The sequence below is a fragment of the Hemicordylus capensis genome, chromosome 4, assembly GCF_027244095.1.
Source record: "Hemicordylus capensis ecotype Gifberg chromosome 4, rHemCap1.1.pri, whole genome shotgun sequence".
NCBI lineage: Eukaryota > Metazoa > Chordata > Lepidosauria > Squamata > Cordylidae > Hemicordylus > Hemicordylus capensis.
Genome location: NC_069660.1, coordinates 284,555,882 through 284,582,150, shown reverse-complemented (window position 1 = coordinate 284,582,150; position 26,269 = coordinate 284,555,882). Strand labels below are relative to the sequence as shown.

The 26,269-nt window shown below is 44.7% G+C and overlaps 1 protein-coding gene across 5 annotated transcripts in view; it reads right to left on the bottom strand.

Moving 5' to 3' along the window:
* CPQ (carboxypeptidase Q) overlaps positions 1-26,269 on the bottom strand; it is a 294,849-nt gene that overhangs the window by 117,506 nt on the left and 151,074 nt on the right. For all 5 annotated transcript variants that reach the window (XM_053247904.1, XM_053247903.1, XM_053247906.1 and 2 more), the window contains one exon: positions 23,407-23,518. In XM_053247904.1, the coding sequence (XP_053103879.1) occupies positions 23,407-23,518 (112 nt within the window). The remainder of the gene's footprint in view (positions 1-23,406; positions 23,519-26,269) is intronic.

Sequence of the window (26,269 nt, the reverse complement as noted above, 5' to 3'; positions counted from 1 at the left end):
ACTGGCTGACTAAAAATCAGAAGATAAAGGATTTACATCTGAAGACAAGCAAAAGAAAAGACAGAGGCCCAAAGAAGAGACAGCCTCTCTAACTAGCCACACTATAACTTCTATAACTATTGTGCAAATGTCAAACTAAAGATTATTTTTTATTTTATTATTTATTTGATTTGATTTGTATACTGCCCTTCCAAAATGGCTCAGGGCAATTTACAGTTAAAACAAACCACTAAAACAGTAAAGAGCTAAAACAAATTAAAAACAATATAACAACAATTAACAATTTAAAAACATTTTGAAACAACAATTAAACAATTACAGTGATTACCCCCAACATGGAGTTAGAATATTAAAACAGATTTTAAAACCCTGGAAAGCCAGGCCAAACAAATAGGTTTTAAGATGCACCATGATGTGTTCAAATAGTCTCCATTGACTTTATTGCCAAGAAATGGGCCTCTAAAGACACATACTATCTGTCCAGCTATTCATCTCTTTAAGTGACACCCTTGAAGTAAAGCTCCAACCTCTGTAATTAAAGCAGTGGAACTGCAGCCCAGGTTCAAAGGATGGTTTCTTCTGATCTCCTCTGCAGTGCTGAAAGCAAGGGTAGTAAAGGAATACCCATCTGTCTGCAAGCAACACGAGGATGGAATGTGGTTTGAATAAGGATTATAAGAAGAACCCTAAGCTGGCTTTGTGTAGATAGCAACCAGCACTGTCTTGGTGATTTCCAAAAGAAATTGTTGACTACAAGGTTGTCCATTTGGGTGAAAAAGAGAATGTGCTGGTAGGAGGCTTGACTCAGAAAGCCTAGTTCCCCAAACAAGCATTAATCAAATAAATGTGGGGCTGCCTGGCACAATGAGGGACCTTCCCAAATGGGTCCCAGTACAGGGACATCTGCTTTGCTCCTGTAAGACCTATCCTGCAAGAAGCTGGCATAGCCACCCTTCCTTAGGCAAAGCCCCAGCTCTGTAATTATTAAGGCCTTTCCAGAAATGGGAATTACAGACTGAACTCAAACGATGCATTCTTCTAACCACCTCTGTAATACTCCTACTGACACCTCAAAGGGAAGGCAGTCAAAGGAACACACACCTAGACTCAAGGAGCACAAGGAATGTGGCTGGAGTGAAGGCAAAGGGGGGGGGGGGAAACCTGGCTTGAATACACAAGGCAGACTACAGCACTTCACACTTTCCAGCTAGTCTTTGTATCCAAGGAAAAGCAAAAAGAGGTCTCTAGGTAAATCTCACTCTTGGCTAGTTGCTGTGCATCATTCTTATATAATTCTTCACTCAAAATGGCAATCATCTCAGAAAAGTAGTCTTTAATAGTGCTAAAATGAATAAGTTATTGTATGCTTGAGAATGCAATACATGTGCTGGTTTTGAAAGTTAATTTCTTCCTTTACTTTGTATTAGTATTTTGCAACTACTGTACAGTAATTCCATGTTTTGCTTTTACTATACATTTTCCCATAGAAGATGGACTGGGGAAAGGTTTTAGCTCAGAAGTAGAACAGATACTTTGTATGAAGAGAGCCATAGGTTCAATCCCTGGAGTAGGGTTGTGCAAACTTGTTCTTCAACGTTGAACCAGTTTGGTTCAACCGTTTGGGGTTGAACCAAACAACCCTCGGTTCGGTCTGACTGTGGTTCAGTCCAACCAACGCCCCCCCACCGGCCAGTTCAGGGGGTTCACAATCTATATATATATATCTTCCCAAACTTAAGTGTGTGTTGTCTACTGAGGTTTCCCCTCTCCCCGCCAGCCTCCCTTAGTAAAAAAAAAAAGGCCATTCAGCCATTCTTTGGCCGGTTATCAGCCTTCTCCCCCCTCCCCCGCCCGGGCACAGTGGCCATTTTAGAGGCAGCTGTGCCTATGCAATGGGCCTCTGCAAGGCCTGGGCCATGACTGGCCAGGTGAGAGGCCAGCAAGGGGAGGGGGAACCTCCGCAGCCCCCCACCTTGGACAACTCCCAGGAGGGGATAAGTCTGGAAAAAAGCTGGCAACCGCACCCCCCCACCGGACTGACCAAAACCGGGGGGGGGGGTTTGAGGGGGTGCCAGACCGAACTAGGCCGGTCCAGTTCGGGTCCAGTTAGGACTTGAACCAAACCAGACCAGCTGGTTCTGTGCACACCCCTACCCTGGAGCAGAAGTGTTCTTACTTCTTGACTTTGGGGCCACCTCCTGGGGGCCTCCAAATCCTTTTTAGTCTGTCCCGGGTGGTGTGGTCGCATTAAAAATGTGTTAAAAATGTGTGGGTGGGTGGTCTCCAAAGGCCTTTAAGTTCAGGCTCCAAAATTACCCAGGTGCACCTCTGCCCTGGAGTCCCCAGTGAGACCCTTCCCTGAAACCATGTAGAGCCACAGATGGTCAGTGCAGGCAATGCTGAGCTAGAAGGACCAAGGGCCTGACTCAGTAGAAGGCAGCTTCATATTATTTGCCAGTGAGATTGCAAAATAATCAAAACCATCAAGTGTTTAACACAAACCAACGTGAAGGGACATGGAACTATCCAAAATTCAAATATCTGCTTTGCAGCCTTCAGACAAATGATTGACACAAATTTGATTCTGAATTCACTATTCACATGCAGAATGTAGAAATGAATACATGGACTGTGTCTGCTGGCTCCATCACTGGCCTCCATATGTTTATGTAGACAGAGTCCATACACAGCAGCAGCCCAAGGTATTGAAGTTTGAGGCCTGGCATCAAATGCTCCCTTGGCCCATGCCCCCATGTGGGGCCAACCCCCTTTGAAAACTAATCCTTGCAAGCTTTGAAACGGCACTGGGAGCAGGGAGGAGGGGAAGTTGCCACCAGCCTTGTGCTTCTTGCAAGCTTTGCAAGGAGTGTGAGGAGAGGCTCTGCTTGCCAAGTTTGCAAGGGTAAGATTGGTCCCAAAGAGCTCCTATGGTGATGGTAGGGGCAGTGGCATAGCCAGAGGAAGGGTGGCCTGTGTCCCTCCTGCTGGTAACCCTACATGTGATGTCCATGAGTGTGATATCACATGCAAGGGGGCATGGCCCAATAGCTGGAGGGCCCGCCCCAGCCCTCCCGATGGCATTTCCAGCTGGCGTTTGCTGGCTGTGTTTATTTCCCTTTCTCTTCCTCAGTGGAGGGAGAGAAAGGGAAATAAATGCAGCCAGCCAGTAAACACTGGCTGGAAATGAGCTCAGGAGAGCTCGAATGGACTTGCTGGATCCCAGGCCACATCCTCTTTGCATGTGATGTCACACAAAAATGGGGCATGGCCTGGGCTTGGGAGAGCCATGCGAGCTCTCCTGAGCTCATTTCAGCCAGAAAACGGGAAATAAGCACACCCAGCCAGCAAATGCTGGCTAGATTTTCATTTGATTTTTAAAATCACTTTCACATTTGAAAACGGGAAATAACCACACCCAGCCAGCAAATGCTGGCTATAAAAGAAATCAGGAGGGCTCGGGTGGGCCCTCTGGCTATCAGGCCACACCCCTTTGTGCGTGATATCATGTGCAAGAAGGGCAGCAGTGGCCCTCTTCATTGGCGGCCCGGGCTCTTTGAACCCTACTGCACAATGGTGGCTCCGCCCCTGGGTAAGGGGAATCTTGCAGCTCTGCTGGTGCCTGAATCTGCTGCCTGAGGCAACTGCCTCACTTTGCCTCATGAAAGAGCCACCCCTGTCTGCACACATACATACACAGGGTCTCTCCACAGTTTCAGGGGAACACATGGATTTGGATGCCAGGCAGCAGTCATGTTTTTGTTATTTATTTACAATCTCTATAGGCCACTTTTCCATCAAAGATGCCCAAATCATTCTCCTTCCCCATTCATTTTTTGGTGGATGAGCAAGTGAACAGGTCTTTTTAGCTTGAAAATCTGAAATTCTCTTTGAGTATTTCAGAATTATTCTCTTTGAGTATTTCAGCAGTTGTCAGCTTCTGAAGATCTGGCAATACATCTTTAAAGTTTTTTTGTGTTTTTTTTTAAAAACACAAATGGAAGAAAACAGCAGTGTTAACCATTATCTTGGCTTAAATAGCTGCCTGGCACTTGAATGACTTTTATGAAATTGCTAAGGTAGTTAGGTTAGGTTATTAAAACAACAAATTCACCATGCAGCATCTGGGCCGAAAGCTATCCAATCAGTGTTAAGAACAAGTTGTTTTAATTTCTCCTTGTGATCCATTAAACTGTAAAGTTATGTGAAGGAGCTTGACACTCATTTGTCTGTGCAGCTACCATTCAGCTTGAGAGAGCTATTAAGGCTTGTGAGGACCATTACTAATGGAGAGAACAGTGAGCAGCGGGTTGTGAGAGTTTATGTATACATTTAAAAAAATCACAGGAACATGGGAAGCTGCCTCATATTGTGCCAGACCACTGGTCTATCTAGCTCAGTATTGTCTACACAGACTGGCAGCAGCTTCTCCAAGGTTGCGGACAGGAGTCTTTCTCTCAGCCCTGTCTTGGAGATGCCAGGGAACTTGGAACCTTCTGCTTTTCTCAGAGCAGCCCCATCCCCTAAGGGCAAGATCTTACAGTCCTCACATGTAGTCTCCCATTCAAATGCAAACCAGGGTAGACCCTGATTAGTTAAGGGGGCCACTCATGCTTGCTACTACAAGACTAGCTCTCCCCCAAATCAGTTTGTGCTTGTATGTTAGGACAACTATCAGAATAAAAACATGATCTACACTCATTAATACCATCCCAAGAATTAGTTACACCTTCCATTGAATATTGCTTTTTCAGTGATATCCTGCTTTGAGTTTTAATCTTGCCGTAAATAATGTATGAATTCTGCCTATGCACCTGTTTCAGGTAGAGGTTGTTGCTTAACACTGGACAAAAGTTGGTAGCTATATGTCACTGTGCCAGTGGCAAAGATTGCAGTTTTCTCATCTCATCTCTTTGGGCCAATACACATGGTCACTTTTAGCCCTTAGTAATCATAATCCAATTAGTTCCAGCTGTGATTATGTAATGAACTTTACCCTGGATGGGAAATCCTATAATGAAACAGCTCCAACACTACTGTATTCACTGCACATGGACCCCACAGCTCTAGACTTGCTGTTCAGTCCTTTCATTCCAGCTATCGAGTGACTGATCCAGAACTACATGCCAGAGCTGCTAGATGTTTACATTTTGCAGCACCAACCTCAGGGCACAGTATTTCGTATCAGAAAATTCGGTTGATTCAGCAACAAAGCAGCATGAACATTCTAGTGACTACGTATAATTCTGTAGTTGAAATGTTAATTAATAACTGGAATATAATTCCAGTTATATATGAAAATTATTTCCAGTTATATTGTGCATGGTCAATATTCGCACAATATAACTGGAAAATCAAACATCACCAAGACCTGGCAGTGGCAAATGGCAACTTGAAGAAAGAAACAGAGGGTTTAATACTGGCTGCTCAAGAACAGGCACTAAGAACAAATGCAATAAGAGCAAAAGTTGAAAAATCCACAACAAACAGCAAGTGCCGCCTTCGTAAAAAAGCAGATGAAACAGTGGATCACCTAATCAGCTGTTGTAAAAAGATTGCACAGACTGACTACAAACAAAGGCATGACAAGGTAGCAGGGATGGTACACTGGAACATCTGCAAAAAATACAAGCTACCTGTAGCCAAACATTGGTGGGACCATGCAAATGAAAAAGTGGTAAAAAATGAAGATGCAAAAATATTATGGGACTTTCGACTACAAACAGACAAATATCTGCCACACAATACACCAGATATAAGTGTAGTTGAGAAGAAAGAAAAACAAGTGAAAATAATCGACATCGCAATACCAGGGGATAGCAGAATAGAAGAAAAAGAAATAGAACAAATCACAAAATACAAAGATCTACAAATTGAAATTGAAAGGCTGTGGCAGAAAAAGACCAAAATAATCCCAGTAGTAATTGGCACCCTAGGTGCAATTCCAAAAGACCTTGAAGAGCAATTCAACACGATAGGGGCCACAGAAATCACCACCAGCCGACTACAAAAAGCAGCTTTACTGGGTGCAGCCTATATTTTGTGATGATATCTATAATAACAACAATATTGATAATAAAATTCAGCCATCCCAGGTCCTTGGGAAGGACTCGATGTCTGGATAAAACAAACTAGTCAATAACACCTGTCTGACTGTGTAAACAAGAAATAATAATAATGTCTGAATAAGGCTATAGTAGTAGTTTGTAAGGAGAATCTTCTGCCCACTTATGTAGGGCTGCCATATGGAAAAGAGGGCAGGCTGTCTGTACCTTTAAGAGATGCACAGAAGAGGGAATTTCAGCAGGTGCACCTTGTCATTCAGGGGAAAGAAAAACTGCTCCTGCTGAAATTCCCTCTTCTGTGCATCTCTTAAAGGTACAGATCAGTCCTCTTTTCCATATGGCAGCCCAACACTTATGAATTCCTGAATGATACACTAGGAAGCGCTACAGATACACTAGGATGGGCTACTGTTTTAATTGTGTTTTAATTGTATTTTAATAGTTTTAACTTTTTAATTTTAATTGTTGAAATGTTTTAATCTTTAATTGGCTGTTTTTATTGTTTTGTAAACCACCCAGAGAACTTGCATTTTGGGCGGTATAGAAATGTATTAAACAAACAAACAAACAAACAAACAAACAAACAAACAAAATAAAGCTAGGTAGCAGTTCTCTCTACTTCTCAAAGGAAATGCTAAAAGTATAATAAGGAATGACAGGAACCGGTTTGGCATATATCTTGATGACAAAAGAACTAGCGAATAGACCTGCATCAAATCACTTGCAAAGAGATGTTAAGGCAGGTAGATCTAAGAACTGGAATAGGAACAACACAGTAGGGAGGCAAGAAAGGAAAGAAACTAGAGCATGCTGCAAGGCTAAGGTCTGACCCAGAAACAGACAGTGACCAATCAAGGCACAGGTCCTGCTAGTTAGGAGTTACCAAGTCTGAATAGTGGCAAGCAAGCTGGGATACAGCCACAGCACAGCTACTGGAGAGGTCCACAAGTAAAATCAATGACTATTAAGTGGGCCAGTGGCAGGATGGTTCTGCCACTTTTGACATGTTTATTACTTTGCCCATGTCCATAAAGACACATTTAATAATACGTATGTTAAAGGTATGGTGTAATTTTCAAAGACAGATTTTATGAATTGAAAGCTGTTAAAGGTATTCATTTTGAGGTATGAAGTGGACTTTTTTTTTTAAAAAGGAAACACCCACTCTTCATCTGTTGCAGTGGATATTTTTGTCAGCTTTCATCAGCTTCATCAGCTGCACTGGCTCCCAGTCCATTTCCAGGCCCAAATCAAAGTGCTGGTTTTAACCTTCAACGTCCTTAAACAGCTTGGGACCAGGTTACCTGAGATATTGCCTTGCTCTATATGTCCCAACTCAGACCTTAAGATCTTCTTCGGAGGCCCTGCTCGGAGTGCCCATGCCAAATGAGGTGAGGCGAGTGGCTGCCAGGGCCTTTTCAGTGTTGGCCTCTCTGTGGAATAGCCTCCTCAGTGAGGCTCACCTGGCATCATCACTTTGTTCTTTTAGATGCCAGGTGAAGACTTTTCTGTTCACTCAGGCTTTTAAAAACAGAGTTTAAAAAGTTTTTACAATGTTTTTTATTTGTATTTTTAAATTTTTGTGTTGTAATTTCTTTGTCTTGTTTTATGTATTTTTATTGGATTTTTAAAAACTGTTGTATTGTGAACTGCCCAGAAAACAATAAGTTATGGGGTGGCTAACAAATCAAGTTTGTTATTATTTTATTATTATGTTTCTAGTACTGTAACTAGTGAAAAATTAGTAGACTTCTAGAACAATACTTAGACACCCATTTTGGCTTTAAGGATAGAGCATAAGAACATAAAAACAGCCCAGCTGGATCAGGCTCAAGGCCCATCTAGTCCAGCATCCTATTCCACACAGTGGACCACCAGATGCCACTGGAAGCCACAGGCAGGAGTTGAGGGCAGGCCCTCTCTCCTGCTGTTACTCCCCTGCAACTGGTACTCAGAGGCATCCTGCCTTTGAGGCTGGAGGTGGCCTATAGCGCTCTGGCTAGTAGCCGTTAATAGACCTCTCCTCCAGGAAGAATTTCTTTTAAAGCAATCCAGGTTGTTGGCTGTCACCACATCTTGTGGCAGAGAATTCCACAAGTTGATTATGCATTGTGTGAAAAAGTATTTCCATTTGTTGGTCCTAAATTTCCTGGCAATCAATTTCATGGGATGATCCCTGGTTCTAGTGTTATGGGAGAGGGAGGAGAATTTCTCTCTATCCACTTTCTCCACACCATGCATGATTTTATAGACCTCTATCATGTCTCTCCGCAGTCATCTTTTTTCTAAACTAAAAAGCCCCAGGTGTTGTAGCCTTGCCTCATAAGAAAGGTGCTCTAGGCCCCTGATCATCTTGGTTGCCCTTTTCTGCACCTTTTCCAGTTCTACAATGTCCTTTTAAAGATGTGGTGACCAGAACTGTATGCAGTACACCATAGTTTTGTATAAGGGCATTATAATGTTAGCCGTTTTATTTTCAATCCCCTTCCTAATGATCCCTAGCATGGAATTGGCCTTTTTCACAGCTGCCGCACATTGAGTTGACACTTTCAACGAGCTGTCCACCATGACCCCAAGATCCCTCTCCTGGTCCGTCACCGACAGCTCAGATCCCATCAGTGTATACTTGAAGTTGGGGTTTTTCATCCCAATGTACATCACTTTACACTTGCCAACAATGAACTGCACTTGCCATTCTGTTGTCCACTCACCCAGTCTGGAGAGATCCTTTTGGAGCTCTTCACAATCCGTTTGGGATTTCACTACCCAAAAAAGTTTGGTTATCATCTGCAAATTTGGCCACCTTGCTGCTTACTCCTGCTTCTAGATCATTTATGAATAAATTAAAAAGCACCGGTCCCAGTACAGATCCCTGGGGGACCCCACTTCTTACTTCCCTCCATTATGAAAACTCTCCATTTATACCTACCCTCTGTATCCTGTCTTTCAACCAGTTAGTAATCCACACATGTACTTGTCCCCTTATCCCATAACTGCTAAGTTTCCTCAGGAGTCTTTGGTGAGGAACTTTGGTGAAAGCTTTTTGGAAGTCCAGGTATGTATACTACTACTACTACTATTACTACTACTATTTATTTATTTACACAGTCAGACAGGTGTTATTGACTGGTTTGTTTTATCCAGACATCGAGTCCTTCCCAAGGACCTGGGATGGATGAATTTTATTGTCAATGTTGTTGCTGTTGTTATAGATATCGTTGCAAAATATAGGCTGTTCCCAGTAAAGTTGCTTTTTGTAATTGGCTGATGGTGATTTCTGTGGCCCCTATGGTGTTGAGGTGGTCTTCAAGTTGTTTTGGAACTGCACCCAGGGCACCAATTACCACTGGGATTATTTTCGTCTTTTTCTGCCACAGCCTTCAATTTCAATTTGTAGATCTTTGTATTTTGTGATTTTTTCTATTTCTTTTTCTTCTATTCTGCTATCCCCTGGTATTGCGATGTCAATAATTTTAACTTGTTTTTCTTTCTTCTCAACTACACTTATATCTGGTGTATTGTGTGGCAGATGTTTGTCTGTTTGTAGTCGGAAGTCCCATGATATTTTTACATCTTCATTTTCTTCAACTTTTTCATTTGTATGGTCCCACCAATTTTTGGCTACAGGTAGCTTGTATTTTTTGCAGATGTCCAGCGTATCATCCCTGCTACCTTGTCATGCCTTTGTTTGTAGTCAATCTGTGCATTCTTTTTACAACAGCTGATTAGGTGGCCCACTGTTTCATCTGCTTCTTTAAAAAGGCGGCACTTGCTGTTTGTGGTTGATTTTTTGTCTTTTGTTCTTATTGCATTTGTTCTTAGTGCCTGTTCTTGTGCAGCCAGTATTAAACCCTCTGTTTCTTTCTTCAAGTTGCCATTCTTAAGCCATTGCCAGGTCTTGGTGATGTCTGATTTTCCAGTTATATTGTGCAAATATTGACCATGCAGTGGCTTCTTTTTCCATTTTTCTGCTCGGTTCTTGACTTGTTCTTTCTTGTAGGCCTGCTTTCTTTCATTGGTGTTGAATAGTTTCTTGTTATTGACCATTTGAAGTGCATCTTCTTCGCTGTCCTTGATATATTCTTCAAGGCCTCTTTTCTCCTCTACTGTTTGATGGACTTGCAGCATTCCTCTTCCACCTGAGCTGCGAAGGAGGTAAAGCCTATCTACATCACTGCGGGGGTGCAGAGCATGATTGATGGTCATTATTTTCCTGGTCTTACGATCTAGCATCTCTAGCTCTGCCTGGGTCCAGTCTATTATTCCTGCAGTGTATCTGATAACAGGTATAGCCCAGGTCTTTATGGCTTGTATGGTGTTCCTGCCATTGTGTTTGGACTTGAGGATTTTTCTAACTCTCCTGATGTATTCACTTCCAATTTTTCTTTTAACTTCAGTGTGTGCAATGTTATCAGCCTGGAGAATGCCCAAGTATTTGTAATGTTCTTTCTCTTCCAGGTTCTTGATGTTGCTTCCATTGGGCAGTTCTATTCCTTCTGTTTTTCTTATTTTTCCTCTGTTCGTTATTAATGCAGCACACTTGTCTAGTCCAAACTCCATTGCTATATCACTACTGAATATACGGACAGTGTTTAGCAGTGATTCAATTTCTGACTGGGACTTTCTATACAACTTCAGATCATCCATGTACAACAGATAGTTGATTTTACTTGATGTTTTAGATGTTTGGTATCCGAGGCCTGTTTTGTTTAGTATTTGTGAAAGTGGGGTCATGGCGATTACAAACAACAGAGGGGATAGTGAGTCCCCTTGGAAAATATCTCTTCTAATGCTAACCTGTCCAAGTGTCTCGCCATTTCCTTTCGGGCAATTTCCTTTCTGTTCAACTGGAAGCTGTTTGTTAGTTAATAAGTGTTGCATCACTTCATCTCCTATTATTCCAGTTAATAATTTGAACATGGTTGGCAGGCAGGTTATTGGTCTATAATTACTTGGAACTGCACCTTCTGCTGGGTCTTTCATGATGAGATAGTTTTCCCAGTTGTTAGCCATTGTTCAATATCACCTCCTTGCAAAATGTGATTGAACTGTTTTGATAGTTGTTTATTAATTATTATTATTATTTATTATTTATTCGATTTCTATACCGCCCTTCCAAAAATGGCTCAGGGCGGTTTACACAGAGAAATAATAAATAAATAAGATGGATCCTGTCGACTATGTCAACAAGTTTACCTTGATCCACACACTTGTTGACCTCTCAAAGAACTCCAAAAGTCTTGTGAGGCATGATTTCCCTTTGCAGAAGCCATGCTGGTTCTCTCTCAGCAGGGCCTGTTCCTCTATGTGCTTTACAATTTTATCCTTGAGGATGCATTCCATCAATTTGCTTGGAAAGGACGTTAAGCTAACCAGCCTATAATTTCCCAGATCACCACAGATCCCTTTTTGAAAATCGGTGTTACATTTGTTACTTTCCAGTCCTCTGGTACAGAGCCTGATTGCAGGGATAAGTTATTTATTTTAGCAAGGAGTCCAGCAATTTCACATTTGAGTTCTTTGAGGACTCTTCGATGGATGGCATCCGGCCCTGGCGATTTGCTAGTTTCCATTTTTCCAGACAGTTTAGAGCATCATCTATCTGATTCAGTTCTTTAGCCTCCATCCCCGAAAAGCCTGCTTCAGGAACAGGTATATGCTCAGTATCCTCTGCCATGAAGACAGACACAAAGAACTCATTTAGCTTCTCTGTAACCTCCATATCCTCCTTAATAATCCCTTTCACTCCCTCATTGTCTAATGGTCCAACCGCCTCCCTGGTAGGTTTCCTGCATCTGATGTATTCAAAGAAGTTTTTATTATCCCCCTTGATACTTTTAGCTAAATGTTCCTCAAACTCTCTTTTCACCTCCCTTATTGTCACCTTGCATTTCTTTTGCCAGAGTTTGTGTTCCTTTCTGTTATCTTCTTTTGGACAGGCCTCCCAATTTTGGAAAGAAGTCTTCTTCCCTTTTATGACTTCCTTGACATTACCTGCACATTTGGGCAGTTGGAGCACCACTGGAGTGAGCATTAGCCCTATCCAGACATTATAGAATAAATGTGCGCAGGACCCACATACATGCTTTTGTGTGTGTATATGGCTTTATATGCACCCATTTAAAAAGTAAACCTGGGTACAAGCCCCCACGAAGGCAGAGTATAGATAAGAATAGTGTTCCCTCTAAGGCATGCACATGTCTTCAATGTCCATTCAGTTAATTTTAATTCCCACTCAGGTTGAATCAGGAAGGCCCTATTCTGAATAAGCATGTGCGCATACTATCTTAATACTACTGCCCAGAACAAAACCCATACCGCATACAGATGGGGGGGGGAAGGAGAGGGAATACTGGATAGGAAGTGCACTATTGTACATACGTTGAACATACTGTGTGAATAATTGTAAATGCATAAAGATATGTATGTGCACGTGCTGTACATAGATTGTTCATGCATTAAACAGAATACTGTATTTACCTGAATCTAAGACTAGTTTTTTTCTGAGTTCTTTGGTTTTAGAAATTGGGGGATGTCTTAAATTCAGAGTCCTGTTCTTTTGGGGTAAGCAGAGGTATAACCTGCATTTAACCTTTTTTTTTTTTTAAAAGGGGGTCAACTTAAATTCAAGGTCATTTTCTATCCAGGTAAATATGGTATGTGAATAGACCTATTGTAGAACTGGAAATGATCAACTAAATTGACTGCCTTTCTCAAGTAGTTCAAACAACTACCTGAGAAAGGCAGTCTCTCATTTGTTATTCACAGGAACCATGTGTGGTGTATTCAGTAGCATAATGATGTTGGCAGTGGCCTGTATTCAAATTTGGCAGCCACCGCCACCCCAGCCATGTCCCAGATCACCTGCCACCTCCCCCCCCCCGCCGCAGGCCTCACAGTCACCCCTCATCAGCTGCCTCTCGCCTACTGCCTCTTTGCTCCAGCTGCTGGGCCTCCACAGCCGCCATGTTCTCCATCTCTGCAGCAGCTCCTAAGCCTCCAGTAGCCATGGTAGCTTCTTAAGCTTTTCCTGCCTGCTGTGTAGTATAAAGACATCAAGGCCCAGTGCCTGTCATTAGGCCATGATGTTTTTATACCGTGCAGCAGCCAGGCAAACTTAGGAAGCTATTGCAGGTCCTTTAGGCTTAGGAGCTGCCCCAGAAGTATAGGCAGAGGCCCAGGGAGGGAGGCAAGAGGAGACGGCAGGGGAGGGAGGGCCCAGCAGGGTGGAGAGGCAGCAAGTGAGTGGTCCAGGCCAGCAAGTGGCCTGTGTTCATTAAACATGTCTGCTCAATTATAGCTCCACCAGTGAGTGTATTACCATTGTATCATAGTTCATGTTTAATTAATGTTTGTTGTAAACAGTCCAGAGATGTGGGTTTGGGGCAGTGTACAAATATGCTAAATGAATGAATGATTCTTCAGCTCATATTCTGATTAGGTCCTCTTTCATACTTCAGCAATCAGGACTTATTCTATATTCCCATTCACTTTAGTTCTCCTAACTTGCTTCTTCACTGTTTGTCATCTAGTATCTCTTCACCCTTAGGTATAGCCAGGGGTGTAGCTAGGGGAAAGGGGGCCCATGTTCCCCCCTTTCCCTGGCGGCTCTTCAGAGTGAGGGAGATAATGAAGAAAATAGGGAGGGGTGGATCTGGGGGACCCTCAGGAGCTGCAGGGCCCGGGTTCTTTGAACCCATTCAATCAATTATAGCTACACCCCTGTGTATAGCTATCCTCTTTTTAGACCACTCTAAGAAGCTACCAGTTGCCTATGAGTTCATGCCAAAAGAGACACAGTAGTGTTCCAATTCATTTTCATGGGAATTGCATAGAAAAACTTCTGCGTTTTGTGTCCTTAGTGTCTGGTGTTATTGCTGGTTCTCTCTCTCTCTCTCTCTCTCTCTCTCTCTCTCTCTCTCTCTCATATACTTTTGGCAAACAGCAGACATTAGCTATTCTTTTGCTATTTGAATAGTTACTAGATCAGTATTTTCATGTTATGGGTTAGAAGTTTGTAGGCCATCCATGGGTAACGGACAATATACTGTAGAGTGGCCATTGTGCAAGTACTTTCGTCACAGAACCAATAACATGACTCAGAGCATAGAAATAATACCACACCCTGCTTCCTTGTGCCACATTAAATACTGTTATATTATTATAGCATTCATATATCAGAATGCTGTCCTTTCCACTATATATTAAGTTTATGAAATGCATTATATTAGAAGCTGATTTATGAATACAATGACCTAGAAACTGAGAATGAGTCAAATCTGGAGAAAGGATTGAATTTAAGGAGCGGAGCCTATAACACATACTCACCAACTGCCCCAATTTACTCAGGACACTCACAAAGCTCACAAAAGGGCAATAGAAAGTTACTGGCCAACCCACACAGAGCATCTGTGTGCTCTTTGGGGCCAGCTGTTCCCCTCTCCCTCCTGCCCCCTCCCCCTCCCCTTCCCTCCCCCTCTCACCCCTCTCTCTCACCCTCCCTCACCCTCTCACCCAGTCTCTCCTGCCCTCCCTTCCCCTCCCCTCCCCTGCTCCTCTCTCCTGCCCCCCTCTCCCTCCTACCCCAACATCTCTTGGCCTCCCACCCCCCTCCCCACTGCTCCTCTTTCCTGCCCTTCCCCTCTCCCCCCTGCCCCACTCTCTTACCCTCCCCCACACTCTCTTGCCCTCCCCCTCCCCCCTGCTCTCCCCCTTCCCCTGCCCCACTCCCTCTTGCCCTCCCCCACGCTCTCCTCCCCCTGCATTTTTCAAAGTTCTACTTACCAGGCCGCCGCCGCTCCTCCTCCCGGGTGGCAAACAGGAAAGTCCTGCCACCCGGTTCCCTCCCACCCCAGCCTCCCATGGGCTCCTGGCCTCGGTGGCTGGTCCCAGGGCCGCCTGGCTGAGTGCCGCCTCCACAGCCGGGCCCAGCGCTTCTGCAGCCGGGCCCAGCGCTTCTGCGGCCTGGCCCGCTGCCGGGCCGAGTGCCCCCTTTGCGGCTGGGCCCGCCACGCCAAGTACTGCCTCCGCGGCCTGCTGGGCTCGCTGTCGCCACTTGCCAGTCTCTGTGGCCAGCCTCTTTGCATCCAGCTTCTTGGGGGCCACCCGGCCGGCCTCTTTGGGGCTGGCCACCTCTTCCCCCACCCCCACCTTCTGCCCCAGTATCCGGGCCCACCACCTCACTGTTGCCGGCTGGGCCCACCAGCGGCCTGGCCCACTGCTGGCCAATTCTCCTGGGTGCGCCAGCCAATCAGGCACCTCCACCGCCCAGCCAATCAGCTGGGCTGCCAGGACGCACATTCCATGGCACACCCAGGAGAAATATATACAGAGATGATTTCCACCACCTCTCTCCTCTGCCCTCCCTTCAGAGAGATGTCTGCGTCCCTCTTCAGCTTGGATGAGCTTTGAGGGAGAAGAGATGCAGAGAGACATCTGCTCTCTGTGTCTCTCCTCCCTCAAAGCTCATCCAAGCTGGAGAGGGTGGGGGAGTAAGTGTGGCCAGGGGTATATAAACCTCTGGCCACAAGGTCTTTCTCAAAGAATGTGTGTGTAGTGGGATTTTTCTGCAGGTTGTGATTCATTTGAGAGAGCACTTGCTTTTCAGAATTCCATTTAGATGATATATCCTTGCAAAAAAGGGTCAGATTATTTGACAGAGCACTGACTTTGCTTTTCAGAATGTCTTCAGTTATGTTATATATCTCTGCAGAAAGAGAGATATTTCATTTGGGAGCCATATCCACCTTGCTTGTTCACAAGTCCTTCAGTTCAGCACTTGGTCCAATCCACTCAACGCAGTGACAGACAAGGCTGTGAAGGCAGAACTACTTTTCCAGGGGTTGGTACTGCAACATAATATAAGTGCAGAAAGGAAGATACTATATTTGGTATCATTATCCACTGGCTTGTTCATATGTAACTCCTTCAGTTTAATTTTCCCATATCCCTGCTAAAAGGGAGGTAAACACCAGTATGCCTTAGGATAAATCAAAGCAAAAACATTGTGAAACCACATTTAATTCATCATATTCTTCAGACGGCAGGGAATTCATAAAGCCATCTAGGAAAGGGAAGACCTATGCTTTCTGTTCACATGTGCCTGTGACTTCTTGGTATCTCATGGTGGGATTCATGATATAAAACTTCATATAGCAACTGTGAAGCACAGGACAAATGCAGAAAGTCAAAAGAGCTTAAAGTCTTCCCAAGCACTTATGGGTACTTGGTCTAATCCACATAACGCAGTGACAGTCAAGGCAGTGAACACAGAACCACTTTCCCAGGGGTTTGTTCTGCAACATAATTTGCCATTTGCTGTGAAGAACAGTTTCAGGAAACTAGTAGGCAGAATGTTTCCAGACAATGAAATAGCTAAGAGATATACATGCAGATGCACAAAAGCTGGTCACCATATCTAGGGCATTGGAAAAGAGGGCATAGGTGCCACCCAAAAGCAATAATCATCGGGTTCTGGTGAATTAAAGAAATACTTTCCCGAGTACAGATGGTGGTTCTGACAAGGATGACAAGTTCTTTCCAGTACTTGTCACCTTTGAGGATTCAGCAGGCTTAGTTAGGGCTCACTTTCTGGATATGCCCACAGTAAACCATGCAGATGCTGAAAATATTGCAGCCGCCATTGAAATACCTGAGTGTTTCACAGAGATACCAGCCATGGCTCCAGAGGAAGTCAGGATTGATCAGTTTTGGCACCATCTATTCAAAGTACAAGATCCAGCTACAGGACAACCATGATTTCAAGCCCTCTCTCAGTTTGTCAAATATCTGTTACTTATTCCACAGTAATGCTTTCTGTGAAGGCATCTTGAGCATGCTTAAGAAGAATAGAACTGATGTTAGAACAGGGATTCTCAAACTTGGGTCCTCAGGTGTTATTGGACTTCAACTCCCATACATAATCCCCAGCCTCAGTGGCCTTTGCTTGAGGATTATGGGAGTTGAAGTCCAATAACACCTGAGGACCCAAGTTTGAGAATCACTGTGTTAGAAGCTCCTTAGGAAAGCCAGCAGAAGGACATACTTCAACCAGAGCATATGCAGAATACACAGGTATGAGAAATAGTCTCTGTGCAGTGATGACATCTAAAACCAATATTTTCAAGAACTGCAAAAGAACTGCAATGGTCGCCAACCACTGATCTAATCCAGAAAGCAAAATCTGCCACATATAAAAACTTGCAGGCAAGGAAAGAAACTCCTTCTTAAGTCGGACTGGTCAGTGACAAGCTCTGCTTAAGCCCCAATTAGATGTCACTCATTATTTGGATGTGTTCTTTGTTTGAGCTTATAAAATGACTATTCTTACCATTACAAACACTGCTTCAGTCCCATTCTTTAGATGTCTTGTTTTGTTGAACCTCTATGAAGATCATCCCTTTAGAGCTAGAATAATAGGATCTCATGGTTTGGAAGGGAGCACAGAAATAATCAAGTCGAACCCCCTGGCCAGTGCAGGAATCTACAAGCCTACAGCACTTGGTATTCTCAGATGGTGTCCCATCCACATAATAATCAGGTATGACCCTCCTTGGCCTCTGAGATCAGACGGTTGCTTTGGCTTGTTGTCATCTACTAGCTATGTACAGAATGCCTGCCCAGCAAGTGTGTGTGTGTGTGTGTGTGTGTGTGTGTGTGTGTGTGTGTGTGTGTTTGTATGTATGTATGTATGTATGTGTACACACACACACACACACACACACACACACACACACACACACACACACTCCCCTTATTTCCCATTCTGAAATGTTGGCAGGTATGATAACAACTTCAAAAATACTTTCAAAAATGGTGAGGAAAAATCAGTTATGGACTGGCCAGAAACTGAAAACTTGTTTCACTGAATACCCAGCTGAACAAACATTTGGATCCCCAGGTTCCACATCATTAGGGTTGGCATAGTATATCTTCTATAGAGTTGTTTCCAAATAATATTTCAGTTGAGGAATGATCAACTTCCTGGGGTGGAGGGTGGGGTGGGTTGTCAGCCAAGCTGCTCTGACCATGACATCATTGCTCACTGCCCCCAAGCACATTTGGGCGGGGAGTGTCCAGTTTCCCAGGATGAAGAACAATCATCATGAGAGTATAACCCAGAGGTCTCACCAGAGGCCTCTGGTGGCCAACAGTGAGATGGACAACAGCCAGCTAGGAGGCAATCTTGAGAAGGGGTTGCCTTTGGCTGGCCACAAAGGCTTCTTTCCCAGCTCACCAGAGGCCCTCCAGGACTAAGTGAGTCTGAGACCACCACAGTGGCTTCTGCGATACTGCAGAGGTGCTGCTTTAACTTGGTGGGGGAAACCCCATGTGAAGACCGGATGCCCAAAGAAGTTCTGGGGCACCTGTGTGAGGTGCCCGCCAGTGAGAAGTCGTGCTTCTATGCACTGCAGTCAATGGAGGATTAAAGCATCAGCAGAGGAGGCGTCTGCCTACAGCGGCAAAACTTGAGGAGCTGCAACTTTTGCCGCTCCTCAAATTTTGCCGTGCCTCTGGGCTGTGGTAGCTGCGAGGAGGGGGCGCGCAAGGGGAACCCCCCCTTTTGTCTATAAAAATCACTGCTGCCGCAGCAGGATGAGGCGGGATGAGGCACAGTGTCAGTGGCTTGTGGCTGACTGCAGAGAGGGTGGATCGGGGTGAGGAGGGAATACTTTTTTAAACCTTTTAAATTAAAGTGCCGCCCATCCATGATTTCTCCATGGCGGCGGCCCCTTCCCTCCAGTAACATCCATCCCTTGCTTGCAAAGGGGACAGGCATCACCTGGCTCACTCACCGCTCGACCTTGCCGAGTGAGCACTGCCCCTCATTTCAGGCAGCTGTTTGCTGCCTGATCACCTATTTCTCCCTCCAGCAAGGGAGAGAAAGTGAAATAAACACTGATCAGGCAGCCAATGGCTGCCTGAAATGAGGTGGGAGCGCTCACTTGGGCTCTCCCAAGCCTGGGCCATGCCCCCAAGGGCGTATGTTACTGGAAGGGACGGATGTTACTGGGGGGAAGGGGCTGCCACTACAGAGAAATCATGGATATGCAGCACTTTAAGTTAAAAGGGGGGTAGTCTTCCCTCCTCAGCCCAATCCACCCTCTCTGCAGTCAGCCACAAGCCACCGACACTGTGCATCATCCCGTCATGGCAGCGCAGATTTTTATAGACAAAAGGGGGGATTTCCCTTTGCCCCCTCCCTCCGTTGGCAAAAATCCTCTTTGCCTATGGGCAGCGAAGAGGTTAATCCACCCCAACTGCAGTAGCACAGTACAGCTACTACCAAAAAAAGCAGTAATATAAATATTCATCATCATATTTTTAGTGTAGGAGATTCTGCCTGGCAGGCACCCCATGCAAAATTAAAGGCTGTCCTAACTGGTTTTCCTTCTAACAGGGATTCCCTGATGTTTTTGATCAACTCCCAGAATCCCCAGCTGTAATGGCTTTTGCTTGGGGATTATGGGAGTTGTAGTCAATAACATCTGAGAATCCCTGTTAGAGGGAACACTGGTCCTGACAATCAGATATCTCTGGGGTGTCCTGAGGAGAGGAGAGGAGAGGAGAGGAGAGCTGGTCTTGGGGTAGCAAGCATGACCTGTCCCCTTAGCTAAGCAGGGTCCACCCTGGTGCATATGAATGGGAGACTTGATGTGGCAAGCACTGTAAGATATTCCCCTTAGGGGATGGAGCTACTCTGGGAAGAGCAGAAAGTTCCAAGTTCTCACCCTGGCACTCCAATATAGGGCTGAAAGAGATTCCTGCCTGCAACCTTGAAGAAGCTGCTGCCAGTCTGTGTAGACAAAACTGAGCTAGATGGACCTATGGTCTGACTTGGTATAAGGCAGCTTCCTATGTTAAGCTAGCTGTATTAAGCTCAGGGCATGGGATGTATATTGCATTCAGGGTTTGCCAACCTGAGGCCCTATAGCTATTGTTGGACTACAGTTCCCATGATCTCTGGCTATTGGTCATTGTTGTTGGGGACGATGGCAGTTGCAGTCCAACAAAAGCTATAGAGCCTTAAGTTGGTCATCAATGCTTTAATTTTTTCATATGCATCCCTTCATTATGCAATTTCAGCATGGCATCTTTACATGGAATATTTGGCTTTGTGCATCATAGTTGCCAAGGGAAGACTATGGGCATAATTTACTGAGATGATCTGTATAAGCCTAAGAGAGTTGTGCAAGTGGAATGTGCCCCTAGAAACATAACTCTGTTTAACAGCAAACCTTTAGAATTGGAAAATAAGATCAGAGGGCTTCAGCAAAATCTTTAGTAATTCCAAGTTAATTAGGCAACATATTTTGGGCCCCCAGGCAGCCTTCCACCCAAGTACTGACCAGGCCCCTCTCTGCTTGCCTTCAGCAAGGTTACGGCATCGTGTGCTTTGAGACCACAGCCCTGGGACTAAGGAAATGTCACTTTGCCAAAGGCCTTACATTGCACACATTGGTTATACAGATGACAGAAAATATTTGAACAAAAAACTGCATGATACATTACCATGAAAAGAAACCCACCGAATACAACATATCAAAATAGCTATTGATCTGCGCTTAGGAATGTAGGAATGTAAAGAGGGCACACCCTTTGCTCTTGCTCTCTCTCTCTCTCTCTCTCTCATACACACACACACACACACTCACGAACACATGCACACACAAAAAATATTAAAATAGTCCGGGAAAGAACAAGTACAAATCTTTTACGTTATTTCTTTGGTTTAGGCTGTTCCTTTTCTCACCATTCTAGATCCACACACAGAGCAATAGCTACAAATACGATAGTATAAGACTACTTAAAGAATTCCAGCTGCCATTTGGCTCCTCCACTCTGAAAATTCTCCAGGTCTTCAGCCATGTAGCTTGGAGAAGTGAGGCAAAAACAAAACAAAACCAAAACACCTCACTCCATCTGCTTGGCTGGGTTTGGCTGCCATTTGGTTCTTCTCCTCCCAGAAACTCTGGCTGACCTGACTCATGGGGCTACATCAACAGAATGTGACACAAAAAGTGCTCCACAGCACTCCAGCCTTGTTCCGCTTCCCAGTGGCAGTGGAGATGGGGCAGGATGCAGTTGTCACTTCTCTCCCCTCCCCACAAAATTTTCACTGCCACGGAAATGACCATGAGAGCTGTGCATATGAAAGAGGGAGAGAGAGGCCACATTTGCACATAATACGGAACCAGAGTTTTAGGGGACCAACTCACCATGTTGTCTAAATGCTTGCAACTCCAGTTCTGGATGCCGACTGACCCTCAGTATCACTTCTTTAGCTCCAGTTTGAACCCTCGGGCTGCAATGAGTTTTGTCTCCCCAACCTGAGGTTCCACATTGCCTGCGTGTTGTCTGAATTCAGAACTACAGGTAGCGTTTGCTGTAGCCAGAATTGAGGGAGGAAGCTCCTCAATTCTGGCTATGGCAAACACTACCTGCCATGATTGGCTGTGTGGGCTGTCCTTCATGCCAGAAGGAAGCTCTCACATCCAGCTCCCCCTCTTCTCTTCAGCCTTGCTTACTCTGTGGCATCCAAATTCAGATAGGAGAGCAGAGCTGGGAGGGAGGGAGGAAGGGAGGGAACCATGAGTCCATTAGACCTGTGGTTCCATGTTACGTGCGAATGCAGCCAGAAAGGAGAGGAAGATCATGACAAGTTAGGCATGGTGGTGTTATGGAAGGAGAAAGAAAAGGAGAGAAGGAAAGCCATGATAGGCTGGGTGGGGTGCAAGGAGAGAGACAGATGGAAGGAAGAACAGTTAGGTGTGGTGGGGGGGAATTGGGTGGAAAGCCATAGGTATTTTAAAAATGAGATGCAGAAAACTCTGGCCAGTACTTTGCATGCTGAAGAAAGGGGTGGCATATTACTCCCCCAACTCTGCCACGGGGGCTTGGATTGCTACTGAAAACATGGATAACGTTTGCCTATCCTGCAGGCAAATGGTTGCAAAGATTATTTTGATAATGTGTCTGAACACTATATAAACTCTAATATGGAATACCAGCATGGTATCACAGATAGAATGTTGGGCGGAGGCTGGGCTGCATTCAAATCCTAATTCAGCTGCAATACTTGCTGGGTGCCCTTGTGCAAACTGCTTTTGCTCTCAGCCCACTCAGCCTTACAAGGCTGCTATGAGGATAAAATTAGGCTAACAATATGTAGATGGCTCCAAAATCATCAGGGAAAGGAAGAGATGTAAACATGACCAGAAATAAACAGAAACCTGTCTATGTATAGCTGATGGTGATGTCTGGGGATTGCTGTTTGTTATTTGGCCCTTTGAGCATGGTTGGCCCATTTGTTATTTTGTTTTTATAATTTGTATTCTGCGTTTATGCTTACTGTTGATTTTGTGAGCTACGCTAGATTACCTATTAAAGGCAGAATGTGTTTTTTTTTAAGCAATAAACAATATGCCTAGATAGATTTTACTAGTAAAACTGGATTAAGTAATGACTGACATTGCCTGATCACCAAGGATGTTAGTGGTGCACGGAACCAACACCTGCCAGTTCGAAGGTGTGGGGGATCTTTTTAAGCATGAGGGAGGGTGCTCTTACCCATCCCACCACATTTTCCCCACCGGTGCTGCCTTTTAAAACAGTCTGGTGGGGTGGCAGCGTATCTACTTTCTGCCCCTGTGTCTCCTCGGACTGGAAGTTACCAGAATTTGCCACTGCGCGTGCGCACATCTCAATGTGTGTGTGAGTGAGCGTGATGTGCGCACAGACAGTGGCAACTTCTCGTCACTTCCAGTCCAAGGTGGCACCGAGGCAGCAAGGACGCATGCTGCCTCACTGCCGGACCATTTTAAAAGGCAGCGCCAGAGGGGGAAATGTGGCGGGAGGGGTAAGAGCACCCTCCCCTGTCCTTAAAGAGATCCCCCCACCTTCGAACCAATCAAACTGCTGGTCTTCCGAACCGGTTCGGAGGCCCATAATGTGCCTCCGAACCGGATCCATGCACATCCCTTGTGGACATCATATGGGAGCCACAGAAACAAGATCATGGGTTGACATGGTGTCTTTGTGAACACAAAAATGCTACAGACTATAATTGCTTCCTCATTTAAACTTTACAAAACACATAGAAGAACCTTTGGTCAGTGTTAAATCACAGAGCAGAAAAATATAAAGTGTTTCATTTGTAAAGTAACAGCAGTACTACAGGATCCCTAAAGAAGCACCTACTATTAGAGGGGAACTCTCAGAAATAATTGCATTTCAAATGGCCAAGGATTAGATAAAACTATCTCACTAGCTGCCGCTTTTAAAAAACATTTAAGAAGCTATGCAATTCTTTACCCATTAGATCATTTTAAAGGTAAATATTTACCAAGATCCTTTATGAGAGATAATGCTTCCCATGATATGAATGCACCACCACCGTCATCCATGGCTCCCTGCCCCACATCCCAGCTGTCCAGATGTCCACTGACAAGTACAACCTAAAAATATAATAAGAAAGTATATCTGCATGAGAAAAACTGAACAAGAAAATCTGCAGTTTTACTTGTTGTAAAGTAAATTATCAGGAGGTTTGGACTGAAGTGTCATCAATATGTGGATGACGATCAGCTCTACCTTCCTCTGACATCAGATGCTAGGGAAGCAGTGGATGTACTGAACCAGGGGCCACACCTTGACTTAACTCCAGGTTCTCCTCAGCCATGTGCTTCTCTGCTTCTTGTTTGTCTGGCCGAAAACCCAACCCCGGCCCATCTAGGACTGTGCTGTAAGAATTCTCTTGCAGACAAATTCATGGAGGATACGACTATCCATGACTACTAACCATTGTATTGTGGGGGTGTGGGGGGAGCCCCTGAGTACCAGGTGCTAGGAAACAACCATGGGAGGGGAGGGGACAGTTGCCCTCCTGTCCCCACTTGTGGGCTTCCCTGATGAACCTGGTTTGCCACTGTGTGGGGCAGGATGCTGGACTTGATGGCCTTTGACCTGACCCAGCAGGGATATTCTTATGCAGGGGCTCTCAACCTGTGGTTTTCAATCTGGTTTCTTCAGATGTTGCTGAACCACAACTCCCATCCCCCCCAGCTACAATTTATTGTGGCTGGGGATGATGGGAGTTGTAGTTCAGCAACATCTGGAGTACCACAGGTTGGGAAACCCAGTGCCTGCCCACATCAGAACCAGATATTCCAGCTATGGCCTTCTCTTGAAGATTGGCCAAGACCTGACAGAAGCCATCTCACATTAGGAGGGGGCAAGAGAAATTGAGCTTTTTTTAGGCAAGTTGCCACCATTAGGAATACCCTCCCAAGAGAAGGCTGCCTAGAACCATCACCACTCCTCTTTCATCAAGCAGTAAAAACCTGGCTGTTTAAGAAGACTTTTGGTGCTGATGCTGGACCTAGATACTGTTTTTACTGTATTGCTGCTTTTTTGCTGTGATGATAGACAGACAGACAGACAGACAGACAGAGAGCTGTACGTGGTTTTATTGTACATTGCTGTTTTAAATTATCTTGTAAGCTGCCTTGCAGGTCCCTTGTGACCGAGCATATGAGATAATAAATGCAGTAAATAAATAATATAATAAATAATGTCTTGACCCACATAGCAAAATTGTTCACAAAACTTGGGGGCTCTTAGATACACAGTATTAGGTGACACGGTCGGGGGGATCCAATAGTGTACACTCTTTGATATCACAAATCCACCTAGACAAGTATTTTAAATAGATGGCAAGGGATCTGAAGGAGATGTTAACCATAAAAAAAGAAAATGTCTGCTGACATAACTGTAAATTGGTCAACCTGTTTTCATCAAACACTGGACATAGAAATTGTACCTATGCCTGGAAGTGAATTATGGGGTAGTTTATAAGCGAACTGAAAAATTGAATTTACACCAAAAGCAGTGCCTTTTCCATAGCAGTGAAATACTATCTTGTTAATACGATGTGATGTTCCTTGGCAACCACAGCTATGTGAGAATGTCTGATAGAGAATTACTTTTTGTTCCTGTGAAAGGACTTCCATTACAACAGCGGGGAACTCTGAATCAGAAAGAGCATAATCTGTCATGGGATTAGAAATTGCTATCATAAAGTGTATTCACCAGTTTCAGAATGCTGCATCTAGAGAGGTTAAGGTTCAAGTGGCTTGGGAAATCCTGAAAGTTAGCTCTTCTGTCAGGACTACCAAACTAGTAGGCCTGTGCATTAGTGCGGACGAATCCATGTATGTGTACCATTTCCTACTGAATCCAAGTAAGTTGCATCAGGAGAAGGTGGCTACTCCCAGCACCCCTCTGGGCACTATTGCACAGGTCTGGTGTGTGGTAGAGGTGCTTTATGGGAAGCTGCACCTCATACTGCCCCAGCAACAGCTGGGGATGGCACATGGAGTATGGTGGAAGGTGTGCGCAGTGAATGCAGGGAGGGATAGTCCTACCCAGCACTATTGGACTACTCTGGACTACAGCTATTACATTTCCCTTCCCCTGGAATGGCCTACTGACCTGCCAACATTATTTCTTCTGTTCCCCACCACCACCGGAACAGCTGCCACAGTCAATGGACATGCCCCCTGTTTCCCCATCTCCAGACAGACCCAAACACATTACAGACCAACTTCACCCAATACTCAATAACGAAAGCTGTCTAGGCTGCTGTTAACAGCTCCTAAAAATAGCCTTAAAGGAATATATTGTTCTCCAGCCCTCAGTTCCACACTGAAGGCCTGGCCTCCAGTGTGGTACCAACTGGTACTCCTTTGTTGTTGGTACCTTCCAAAGCACTCTAGCCATATCCAAACATTGTGTTTGTACAGATGTGTTGAGATGTCTGTACATGCTTTCATCTTTATAGGGCTGCACAAGAGCTGGATAGGACAATATTTTCTCGTGCTTCATTAAAGTGTTGGCTACACGTGCTGGGTAGGATGACACTGTCCTACCCAGCTCCTATCTCACAGATGATCACTCTCCCCTCCTCTTACCTAGGTTTGTGCCAGCACATGACTGAAAACCGGAAGCACACACAGCTCCTGAAGTTGGTTAGCAAGGACATTTGTCCTACCCAATTAACAATAATGTGAACTGCCTTCTTGTGTGAACAACTGTAAAGGTGAACAGCTTAAGTGTGAACCTGCGTACAGGCCCTCTCAAATGCAGGATACAGATTATAACTGTACTACTATGAGTTGAACATAATGTACAGATCTGTACATGCATAC